The sequence below is a fragment of the Marmota flaviventris genome, chromosome 1, assembly GCF_047511675.1.
Source record: "Marmota flaviventris isolate mMarFla1 chromosome 1, mMarFla1.hap1, whole genome shotgun sequence".
Classification (NCBI taxonomy): Eukaryota; Metazoa; Chordata; class Mammalia; order Rodentia; family Sciuridae; genus Marmota; species Marmota flaviventris.
In genome coordinates, this window is record NC_092498.1 from 40,779,820 (window position 1) to 40,793,170 (window position 13,351).

The window sequence follows — 13,351 nt, forward strand, 5'->3', positions numbered from 1 at the left end:
AACCCATAATTTTCAATTTTGAATCCACTTTGGTCAAATAATAGTTCCTAATAAACATAAATGTAGATTATCAACAAAATGTCGCTCAATGCAGTTTTTACTTAGATTTCATTATTTCACATTTTATTTCGATATATTACAATTAGTGAAGGTGGAAAGTATTTCTATAATGAGACACTTGTAGTTTCCCTAGCTTTTTCTTAATCTATTGGTTAATTAACACAAAGAGTTTTCTGACTTGATAACTTAGTTGTCATAGGCACAGCCAATTTCTGTGTTCATCTGTCAGAATTTTAATGAGTTCCATTTGTGATAAATCTCCACTCTAAACGTAATAATGGGGAAATGAATGAAAAACTCAATCTTATTGAGTCATGATAAAAATGGATTCAACCCAGAAAAAGCAATTTTATGATACATCAGCTGTGTTTTCATCAAATAGGTGTGAGATAGGTTTCTCTTCCCTAATGTTGACATTTGCTACCCTTTAAACATCAAATGAGAGGTTTCTTTCCCTTGCTCAATGAGGATCTTCAAATAATATCCATTTAATTCAAGTTATTCCAATTTCTCCTTAGAATTTTAAATTCATTTACTAAAAAAGTTTTTATTAAATGCCTACTATGGGCAAGGCACTCTTCTGGATAATTGTGTACAAAAATACCAAGATATGTAGGCCCCTAATTAAAAAAGATGACAGTCTAATAGTCCAATAGAGACATCAAAAGTACTGACACATCTAACTCCTTTGAACATTTTCTCTCAAGTATATCTATAATCACATTCTTTAAACCATATTCTTCTGGTACACACAATATTAACTACCATATAATATCTGGAAAGGTAATATTTTCTTCAAGACTAACCTCTAACTTTAAAAGAATACATATTAAAAAAGCAGTACCCAAAACAACAAATATATGTAAGCCAAAATTATAAGTACAATATAGTTATATTCTAATGAAGATTTGACTGATAAATTTGTCTACTAATGCATTAAATATAAAAGTATTTGAATTAGAATGTAAGTTTTTAAAGCATAGAATTTATGAAAACGCTGATTATTTAAGTCTTCTAAAACAGTTCTTTTCCACAGAATTTGGAATTTATTAAGTACAGCAAGGTAGAATTCTATGGAAAGATAAATCTAATTTTCCTAAAAAGGAAAGGTTTAGACCAAAGCAAACTAAAACATTTCAATGAATTAATAACAGCATTGAAAAAATCATAGGGAGAAAAAGAATGTGGCTCTTAATGTATCATATAATGGTGTATACTTTAAAAAGATCTCTTCAGAAAATAGTACTTCTGTGATTTTAGCAAGGGATTATATAAGGAAACAAATTATGTCTCTTTTTAGCAGAAAGGTAAAGGTTTTCCCTAAAATAATTCCTTTTACTCCAAATAACTTCTTTATGACATATAAAATTGGCAAATTAGTCTTATTAATTATTGAACTATTTTTAATTTTCAGATCAAGTTAACCAATTTATTCTTTTTATGCTATTTATTTTTTACACTGTTAAACTAAATAATGTTTTAAAGTTGGCAGCTTCAATTTAAGATACCATTCCAAAGAGTCATTTATAGTTTTTGTTTGTTTAGGCAGGAAAATTCATTAAAGTAAGTTCCCTTACTTTTAAGGAACTAAAAAGTAAATAAGTTGGACTTTGTCACAAAGTCCTGAAGACGTTTTTCAGTTGTTCACAGAAAATATATAAAGTCAGCTTGATGGCTGTAAAATCTTTTGAATGTATTTTTAAGTCTTATTAATACTTTATAAAAAATGCAGAATATACTTTTGTATTTGGTTTTCTCAGGGCAAAGAGATATGGTTTAAAGTAATTTGCTCAGTTGGCTAAGAAATTTAAAAGGAGATTTTACTTAACTGCTTTTTGATACTGTAAGCTAATAATTTTAAAATGGATTTTTCTACATTATATCTGAATAGAACAATAATGAAACACTATACTATTTCATTTCAATGATGTTAATATAAATAATTAACCAAATTATGGAAATATTCCAATCAACCTGCCATAAACATGAACTCTAAAACATGGGTATCTTTTATAACTTCCACTTTTAATATAATGAAATATTCATTAACTGTTAATTGCACATTAAATGAAAAATTATTTTTAACAAAATTTTATTTAAAGCATTAGGAAAATCAAATTCAAAACATAGAAATTATCAGACTATAACAATGCTGCATAGATAGTGGTATACAAATTCCCTGATGCTAATTGACTTCTTCCTAACTAAAACTTCAATTTTCAAGTCACCAATAGAAAATGGTAGAGGCATTATTTCTTCTGCAAGGCTGGAAAAATGCCTTCAAAGGTTTGAATCACACCATTTAAAGAACAAAGATTAGATTATCTCCCCATTTAATTTTATTCCCCTCCTGTTACTTCTCAAATGTGAAAATTTAGAATGTAAGGATAATTGGAAGGGAATAAGAAGTGAATAACTAGTAGACACTGTGATCAGCGTCTGCTTTATTCAGACAAAACAGTGAATTATGTTTTAAAAATTACGACGACACCATTATATGTAACTAAAATTGCCAAGATAAATACTTTTTTACATAATACAATACATGGATACAAGAAAAAAATGACCTTTTTCCTATCTTTGACCTTCAGTTGAGGGAGGTGGGAAATGTTATCACAAATGAGGACTTAAAAAATTATCATGGCACAGCATTAACTCCATAGAGATCAAAATCTTTTCTGAATACTTAAAATTTACTTAATCAGTTAATGATAAATTGCTAAAATTTCTTTCATATGAGTACTTTTTGAAAAGAAAGATACTTTATTTAGAAGAAATTTGTAGCTTGAAACACTGTTCATTTAGAAAACATTAAGTTACCCTGAGAAAGACTTTTAAAATATCAATGTTTTCAGATACCCTCACCAATGCATGAAGGCTCTCATCTCTTACGGTTACCTACCTAAAGTCTATTTTGATCTAAAAAGCAATTCGAGTCTCTCCACTTTATTGGTAATAGATCACAACCAAGACATCTGAATGTGATCAAATATAAGCAAATTTTACATTTATTTTGGGCAGGCCTCTTTTTCTAAGAATTTATAGTTCTTCAAATGTTCACAGATTCAAATATACTGTTTACAAAAAACAATCTTCTGTTAGTCAATTGGTAGTTTTCTTAAAGTAGTAAACAAATTTGTTTGGTGTACATTCGCTAATGTTTGCCTAGAAAATAAGGCATTAGTAATTCTTCAATGACCATTGCAGAGCACAGACAACTGTTTTCTTTCTAGTCAGAGGCAAATGCAAACATTCCTGAAAGTGCAATGTTATTTTTAACATCTTTTCCAGAGTCAGCATTTATGACTCCCTACATACTTTTAGTATAAAATAATGCTTATTCCTGACACCTTACATATCCCATAATTACTTGAGAAAAGACAAAGTGAGAGCAGCTACAGAAGTAGCAAAATATTTTCCACAAATAAAAATACAGTATACAAAAATGGCAAGTTAGTGATAGTTGGTAATATGAACTCTCAATAATCCCATTTTTGAGTCCAAATTAAGATTTGACAAGTTTAAAGCCTTGTCCTGTGTCCAGCACAGTAGGAAGAAACCAACTCATTTTTAATCTTTTCAAGCATCTGAAACAAGTTTTGCAGATCCAAAAAAGGTTCAGACCACATAACCAATTTGCCAAATGCACTAATGGATATGTAATACGAGGAAAATGTAGCATCCAGTGCTTGGCCACATCGCTTCCTGTTGGCAAGTGCAAAGTGTAGTCACTCCACCGCTTCGACACACCATACACTGCTTTCACTGTGCGTCCCTTTTCAGTCCAGCAGATGTTATTGTTGGAGTTGCAGTTATATTCTACCCAGTCCTTTGTAAAATCACCAAGCTGTGGTGGGTCAGCTTCTTCAATATCTACTGTCTTTGCCATCTCTGCTCCTTGAACAGCAATATACTGGTCATTAATCTTTCTCACTTCTTTCACCCAAGGGGTTGAATTCTCACAGTCTAATATGATAATAAGCCGGGAACAGAAGGAACCATTCTTTTCTCTCCACCATTCTAAAAGTGTGTCAAGGCGTAGTATATCTCCACCTGTGGACAAGAAAAAATTCAACAGACCAATACTTTCTGAAGCCTCTCATTAAGAATATTCTCCTAAGTATATTTTAAGTTCTTAGAATTAAACATGTAAGAAAAAAATATGAAAATATTTGAAAGATAATTATTCCAAAGTATTTTTGAAAATGTATTTATTTTTGCCAGTGGGTTTTGTTTATTGTTCAATTTTGCAAACAACTCCCCTCAGACCAAACATTCGAGTAGTTATAGGTTGGAGATAATTTGGGAGGTGGTTCTGCATGTGTCAGTTCTAGACTTGAGTGGGTTTGAAAGATCATCTGACCCAGGACAACAGCTTATTATCTATTTTGTTTTACAGTATTATTGCCAGATTCTCAACCAGTTTGTTTGATAGTGTCAAGCAAAGCCAGGCTACATCATGGTGAAATTAGTATCTGTATCTTAGAGCTATTTCAACTTCCTGAAATAGTGCATAATACCTACTAGCAAGTGTTTTTTTTATTATTATTATCTGTTCTTTTTAGTTATACATGGCAGTAGAATCTATTTTGATATATGTATACAAATATGGAATGTATCTTATTCTAATTAGGATCCCAGTTTTGTGGATGTACACAATGTTGAGATTCACTGTGGTATATTCCTATATGTACCTAGGAAAGTAATGTCAGCTTCATTCCACTGTCTTTCCTATTCCTATCCTTGCTCCCTTTCTTTCATTTCCCTTTGTTTAATCCACTGAACTTCTATTCTTCCCCTCCTCACCCACCTTTTTATGGGTTAGCATCCACATATCAGAGAATATCTGACCTTGGGTTTTTGGGGACTGGCTTATTTCACTTAGCATGATAGTCTCCAAATCCATCCATTTATGGGTAAATGTCATGAAATTATTCTTCTTTATGGATGAGTAATATTCTATTGTGTAAATACTATAATTTCTTTATCCACTCACCTGTTGTTGGGCATCAAGATTGGTTCCATAGCTTAGCTATTGTGAAGTGTGTTGTTATAAACATTGATGTGTTGTCAGAAGACATTTTTAAAGCAGATTTTTCAACTTTAGGTTAAAAAAATCATCCTTATTACTTCCATAAAAAAATAAGTGTGCTATGATAATTTAAGAAACTTGTTTTATATATATGTATGTTCCTCAATCTGCAATGGGTTTATCCTGACAAACTCAGCCAAAGTGAAAATATTAACAATCAAAAATTCATTTAATACAACTCACCTACCAAATATCAAAACTTAGCAACAAAGGACACTGTAAAGTGTTAGTTGTTTACTGTTGTGATTATGTGGCTATCTAAGAACTGCAGCTGGAAAGTACCTAAAGGTTATGGTACCACATATTGCAAACCTGGGAAAAGACCAAAATTCAAATTGGAAGTATGTATTTTACTGAATACATATGGCTTTTGCACCATTATAAAATTGAAAAATTGTTAAGTCACACTATTAATTGAGAAAGTATAGTTAAATTCAGTAAAAATAAAAATTATATAGAAAACTTCATATTCTACACTGGGGTAGCAAACTGTAGCTTGTCAATTGTTTTTGTATGATTTTATATTTTTGCTTTGGTAAAAGAATATTTTTTGACATGAAATTATAGAGGAAATTTAAATTTCATGTAATTATTTCCATAAATAACATTTTATTGGAATATAACACTTATTCATTTACAGTCTGGTTATGGCTGCTTTCAATCTACAATGACAGAGCTGAGAATTGGCAGTACTGCAGAAAGTATGGGGCCAAAATATCTGGCCCTAAAGAGAAAGTGTCCTAACCCCTGTTCTATGCCACTAATAAATAAAATGTTTCCTTATCTTCATAAATATGTACTATTAAATTAAAACAAACATAAAAACACCTTTCCTGTACTAAGGGTTTAAGAATGCATTTACATTTATATCAGTTCCAAGACCAACAAAAGATTAAAAAATATATACCCAGAAAGATCTTTTAAAAATGCAATTCTAACCTATAAACTTGTCTTACAGATTCCAGGTTTTATATCTGGATCATTATAGATTTTTGCATTGATTTTTATATTTAAGAATGCTGCATTAACAGAGTATTTATTTTGATGACTTAATCTTTTACCACTCTCTTCAGGCAAATTTTTATCATTCTCCAAGGCCACCCTCACCTCACCTGGTCCTGGCCCTGTCTCAATTACTTTGATACAGTCCTTCCAATTCTAGGAATCTATCCCCAGGAAAGAACAGAAGTGGGGACAAAAAAATTACATATAAAGATCATCTCACTAACTTTTCACTAAAGTAGAGTAAAATTTGAAATGAAGAATAGAAATAAATAATGAAATAATCTTAGAGAATTTTAAAATTAAATATTCATAAAAACTGTATGATGGGAAATGTTTATATTAGAGCAGGCACAGAAGGGTATCTGCAAAAATTGTAGTGCATATTACTGGGTATTTGGATTTATGCTGGTTTTTAGAATACTTTTATACATTTTCCCATATTTTTAGAGTGAGCATATGTTACTCTTACAATTAGAAAGAATTTTAATAAGCAACAATTTATTAGCAAAACATCCGATAACCTAATATACATTTCTACCATGAGCAATAATTCCTTTGCATAACTATCAAAAATGAGACCACTAGAGAAAAAAAGAATCTTTTATATTTTCAGTTCTATTAACATAATCTCTGAAGCTAGGTTATATCACATTCTTTATGTGCAATTAATATTCTTTTATTCATCAGCCTGCTATATCACATACTCTGAAAATGAAAAATATGTTTAATGAATTGCTCTAACAATCATGCATACAGGAACTATTTCAACACATAGTCTCTACATATGACTAATGTGCTGCACTTCACCAATACCTCCAAAAGATACTATTTTTTTTAAAAAAATGGCCAAATGTTGACTTTTCATTATCTATGGTTCTGTAAAATGTCTCTAGAGATCAGAGGATGACATAGATTACAAGGGTTATTATACAAATTCTACCTATCATAAAACATCATTGCTTATATGGCATTCACACACTATCAACATTCTTTAGCACATTCTACTCTAATTCTCTTATATAAAAGCTCTTTATACATTAACAAGAAAACTTAAAGCAGCATGAAACCTTTTAAATTATTTCTCTTCTCTTGTTTAGTTTTGCTCTGCTTTCTTGTATAAATAGGTTCTATGCTGCATTTGGCTTATGGCCCAGATGCAAAGTATTTAACATTTATCTCGGATAACAACCATCTGATGCATTTCAAGTAATTGAGACTGCTTTTTAAAGGTTTTATCTGTGATATACTACATTATAGATTATCTACATTTTTTCTTTTTATTTCTCTATTACAATTACTATAATTATTTTTTGCCCTACGGCAAAGAAGAAGAAAAAAAAAACAGGTTATATATTATGAAACTCCATAAATGCAAGAAGGCTACATATTCTCAGAAGTACTCCAAGTAAAAGTATAGGATGAAAGGTAAAAACAGTCTGCCTTTCCCACAGTAATAGTTAATTCTGGACTTACTCTCATGATTTTCCTATTTCAAAGGTTGCTAGAAAGATAACAATAAATAAATCATCCAAGCTTAAGTTCTTTGTCACTTGGTTTAGAATAAATTAAAGCATTTGCCCCAGAGCAGCAATGTATAATTTTATTTTCAGACAGAATCAGCCTTGGAAGGCTAATGTCTAAGGCACATACTGACTGAAAAGAGGGCTTTTATTCCTGGCTCAATCAGAATACCTGAAAGTGAGCTGGGGGCCTTAGGCTAGGTGTGACAGATGCAGTTGGTTAACTGTGGGATAAGTGAGGACCATGTCAAGCTATGCTTTCTCTATTTTCTTTTCTTTTTATTTATTATGATAAGCACTCAACGTTACACAGGAACAATCTTGACTAGTAGAATAATTCGGTAATGGTCAATTTATTGATAGAATGCATCAAAAAATATGAAGATACTATTCCAGAATGTGACTGCAAGATATTTACCTAAAATTATAACTATTTTAAGAGTTAAGTCTTAATAAATTATTCCTAGAAACTCATCATGAATGAAAATTTAAGAATACTAATTTATATACTGCTTATCTGGGTGTCTCTTACTTTTTGTAGTAAAAGAGAAAGCTGAGTAAATATTAGTAAACTGAATGCCTAGAATTTATTCCTAAGTCACCTTTAAAAAATACTTGACCCAGCATGGTGCTTCAAGCCTGTAATCCCAGCTACCTGGGAGGCTAAGGCATGATCACCAGTCTAAAGCCAGTCTCAACAATTTAGCAAGATCTGTCTCACAATAAAGAAAAAAAGGACTGGGGATATAGCTCAGCAGTAAAGTGGCCCTGTGTTTAATACCCAGTACCAAAAACAAATGCTTGAAATAAATTTTAAAATTTTAAAAAGAAAAAGGCAAACTTTAAAAAAATGCTTAAATTAGGTAAGAAATCCTCATATAAACACACACAAAGCTATTTTTAAAATTACTTTTTTCTGATATTTTAAAATAATTAGGAATATATGTATACACCAAAATCATGCCTTTTTATTTTTTCTTTTGATCTGGGAAGAGTTTATTATAAGGCTTGTAGTAAATTGTCAATAATCAGTCCCAACTTTTAGGTCTGAAATTTTACTTCTGTAAAGATTTTTTAATTGATTAAACTTTCTTTCTTTAAGAATGATATACTTTATCTGAAACTGAAGTAGCCATAAAGGTTAAAAAAGTTATTTTCTACATTGTAATTAAAAAGTTACAGGATAAATAAATGAGTTTATAAGCCATGTTCAGTAGTTTTAGTGTTAAATACCTTCTTGCATATTCTACATTTCTGAAAATGAGTGATCCATGCTAACAAAAGTATGTACTTAACCTCAACATGCCATTTCTTTATCATCACAGTGTTTGTCTTTGGCAGCAACACAGAACAGTGGGGGAAAACACATGTCAGGGGTCAGACAGACCTGTGCTTGAATCATGTTTCCTTCACTTGGTTGTATGACTATAAATTACACAGTGACTTTCAGCTTCTGTTTTATCATTTGAAAAATGAAAATATAGAGGTGATATGGCATCTACCTCAAGGGATTTCATAGAGATTAAATCTGTTTGCAAAGTACTAAACACCGTGGCTTATACTTAAAAATGTCTCTACTGTCAGTTTGCCATTAATCCTAGATAGCTATTGAGTTGTTCAATATTTAATTGCAAAAAAGAAAAATTTTGAAAAAATTTCTTTATGATAAAACCCCAGTTACCAACCTGGCATGAAATCAGTGGGATAATGCTGACTTAAAATCATTTCTACTATAATGTTGAGGTTCTTTTTTTTTTACCTTCTGGAGTTTTTATATTGGTAGGTCTTCCTCTGTCTTTTCTATACTACTTATTTTTCTTTGACATAAAAATGTACCCCCTTATATTTTATGACTATTTTATTTTTATTATGTATTCTGGTTTTAAAACATCCAAAATCTTTTATGGAAAAAAGGGCAAGATACAATTATGAACTATTTCTAATCTAAAATAGGAAAAATCCCTTCCCTTTTCATGTTTCTTAATTCATTCAATGATTTCATCGACCTATCAATTATTTAAGGGTCCCCTACTATGTTCCAGGTGCCGTTCTAGGTTCTAAGCATTTAATATTTCATAGAACCAAGCTCTTGACTTATAGGGTCTCTATCATAGTTGAGAAGACTAACAAAATTCAAAATAACAAAATTTTATCCTTATAATGGAACTCAATGATCATTCAATACTACCCTCTCATTTTACAGATGAAATAATTGAAACTAACAGGAGCACCCTGCTAAAATAATAGAAAAGACAGTAGAATAAATATAACATAATTTTTCTATGTATGCATAAGTGAATCCCACCATCATGCCGACCCACAAAAATGGGGTCCTAATTAGAATAAGATATATCCCCATGCTTGTATAATTTTATCAAAATGGATTCTGTCATGTATAACTAAGAAGAACTAATAAAGTTTAAGAATAAAATAAAATTATACAGTTGGGACAATTAGGACAGGTCTCCTGAACTGGCACTACTCTTACCATTTTATAATGCCTGTTTAAAATTTTGGAAAACTTTCTAATATAAGTAAAACTATACATTTGAAGATCTACTTAATTCTAGATGTAGAACATTTTAAGACTTAGAACTATCAGAGAACCTTATTAGCTGCTGAAAAATGTTACTATATTTTATAATTCTGAAATACTATTAGGGGAGACTGATCATATATCTCAAATCAAGCAGATTTTTTTTCTTCCAATTACTAGAATACATAATTCTCAAACCCTTACTGTTATAGATTACTTAAAATTTCATTAAATCCATATGCTAGAGAAAAGATAATCATATGTATTCTTGGTAAGCTGTGATACGGAAAACAGAAAATTTAATATCTCTGTGTAAAGAACAGATTTTGATAAATATATGTGTTTTTCACAATGGCAAAATTGCCAAAGGAGAATTTACCTGCTAGAGCCCATTCTCCGGACCCATGGGTGTGCCCACTATAATACAAAACATAAGTATCATGTCTAGGTCCATCCACAGTCCGAAGTTCAAGGAAAGCTTTCAGTTTGGAATGTAGAGTATCAAAAGACAGTCCACTTGTGGAATAGTCACATCCATAAGTTTCAATCATATGATATGCAAAAAATCTTTGGATAGCGTTGAGCATACCAGTAGACCTCAAATTTAATTCTTGTACATGTTCTGGTGGAAGCAATGTGGGCTGACCATCAGGACTGAAGGAGAAAAAAATAATTTTGGTGTTTAACAAGTATTATTCTATATTACATTCTCACCTGTCATTTATCATTGATTATCTAACAATCATAATAGTTCCTGCTAAATGGCAGGATTTTAAAATTAAAGTTTTCCAAAGCTCTATAGTGCTACTAGGCCTAGAATCAAAATGTGGTTTTAAATAACTATACTTTTTATCAATAAAATAACCAAACAAAAAAATGGGAGTATATCTCCAAATGTACATATTCCTATTTCTTATTTTCTTACCAAATAACAAATAATGTACAAGATTTTTTAAAAGCAAGATTATATTAAATGTTTCAAGAACACCTGCGTGGGAACTATAAGGGAAAAAAACTTTATTTTTAAGAAAAAATTTTAACATATCAAATGTACAAGCAATATTTTAATTATATATTTAATTTCTGTATTGGAAAATATAAGATCTTTAAAAAGTTGCTTTCAAATTTAAGGTACAAAAATGATAAAAGAAATGATCTATTAATAAATAGTTTTTATTAAAATAGTTATTAAAACTTAGGTCCATTGCCTTATACTCCTGAGCACTAATTGAAGACAGATCTAATCCTGGGACAAATGACAAATTAAGTATATTTTATTATATTGTTTCACACACATTTTCTTAAACAAGATATTCTCATTAGGGAAGAATCCTTCCCTAGAAAATGTACTTACTCATATTTTCTGATTTCTAGCTAAAATATAAGTTAATCATATTTATCAATATTTAAGTTGAACCCATGAAGATTATATTATCACTTGGAATATAATTTCTAAAAGTAAGGAATAAAAAAATGCAACAGTTATTATATTTTGAAAATACTATAGCTTTATAAAATGAGCTATATCTTCTATTCATACTTATATTAAACATTAAGAAATTGTTATGGCTCAAGTAGTTCCAATCACAGTACCTGCAAAAGTTGGTAGGAATCACAATAGCATATCCAACTGATGTTCCTCCTAAACAGTTACCCAATTCATGGAAGAGCCCATGAGCCATGGACTCCAATGGCAAGACGACTAGTAGCATGCTCAAGAAGATTCCATTTGTTGGCTAAAAGAAATTCAAAGCATACATGTATAGTATATTTATGTGTTTATTTATAACTGCGCATATTAATTCACATTTTTACCTGTATTTCCAAGAAGGATAAAAAGAACAATAAATTATCTAAAACAATTATAAGTGAGAAAAAATATACACGGATAATCTAATTAGTGCAATGAAGCTTAAATTTATCTCTAAACTTCCTGGAAGCTGTGGCAAAACACAGCACATTTTATTTTTTTTTTTAAATCTGTGAAATAACATTTTCAATCCAACCCAAAACGGAACAAAAATCTAACTCCTCTTTGATATGAAAGAAAAAAAGTCCAAAACATATTTCCTTGTTAAACCCACATGCCTTATGTCATTTTTCAAATAAGGTATTCATTAATTTATCAGAAAGGATACTTTATGAAGGACTCATCATTTTGCTGTGAAAAAAGTCCAGAAAATTTTTAAAGAAATTTAAGATCATAAGAAGTATAAAAATGCTACCAAAACAGGCAGGTGGACCAATGGTACAGAATAGAGGACACAGAAACCAATCCACAAAATTACAGCTATCTTATATTCGATAAAGGAGCTAAAAACATGCAATGGAAGAAGGATAGCATCTTCAACAAATGGTGCTGGGAAAACTGGAAATCCATATGCAACAAAATGAAACTGAATCCCTTTCTCTCACCATGCACAAAAGTTAACTCAAAATGGATCAAGGAGCTTGATATCAAATCAGAGACTCTGCGTCTGATAGAAGAAAAAGTTGGCTCCGATCTACATATTGTGGGGTCAGGCTCCAAATTCCTTAATAGGACACCCATAGCACAAGAGTTAATAACAAGAATCAACAAATGGGACTTACTCAAACTAAAAAGTTTTTTCTCAGCAAGAGAAACAATAAGAGAGGTAAATAGAGAGCCTATATCCTGGGAACAAATCTTTACTCCTCACACTTCAGATAGAGCCCTAATATCCAGAGTATACAAAGAACTCAAAAAATTAATAAGAAAACAAATAACCCAATCAACAAATGGGCCAAGGACCTGAACAGACACTTCTCAGAGGAGGATATACAATCAATCAACAAGTACCATATGCAACAAAATGAAACTGAAAAAATGCTCACCATCTCTAGCAGTCAGAGAAATGCAAATCAAAACCACCCTAAGATACCATCTCACTCCAGTAAGATTGGAGCCATTATGAAGTCAAACAACAACAAGTGCTGGCGAGGATGTGGGGAAAAGGGTACACTTGTACATTGCTGGTGGGACTGAAAATTGGTGCGGCCAATTTGGAAAGCAGTATGGAGATTCCTGGGAAAGCTGGGAATGGAACCACCATTTGACCCAGCTATTGCCCTTCTCGGACTATTCCCTGAAGACCTTAAAAGAGCGTACTATAGGGA

General features: G+C 31.0%; 1 protein-coding gene across 3 annotated transcripts in view; it reads right to left on the bottom strand.

Annotated features, from left to right (window-relative positions):
* Positions 1-520: 520 nt before the first annotated feature.
* Positions 521-13,351, bottom strand: part of Tmem168 (transmembrane protein 168) — a 28,375-nt gene continuing 15,544 nt past the window's right edge. For all 3 annotated transcript variants that reach the window (XM_027926478.2, XM_071612682.1, XM_071612689.1), the window contains exons 3-5: positions 11,807-11,949; positions 10,593-10,867; positions 521-4,113 (exon numbers count right to left, since the gene is read on the bottom strand). In XM_027926478.2, coding sequence (XP_027782279.1) covers positions 3,566-4,113; positions 10,593-10,867; positions 11,807-11,949 — 966 coding nt within the window. In that variant the 3' untranslated portion in view covers positions 521-3,565. The remainder of the gene's footprint in view (positions 4,114-10,592; positions 10,868-11,806; positions 11,950-13,351) is intronic.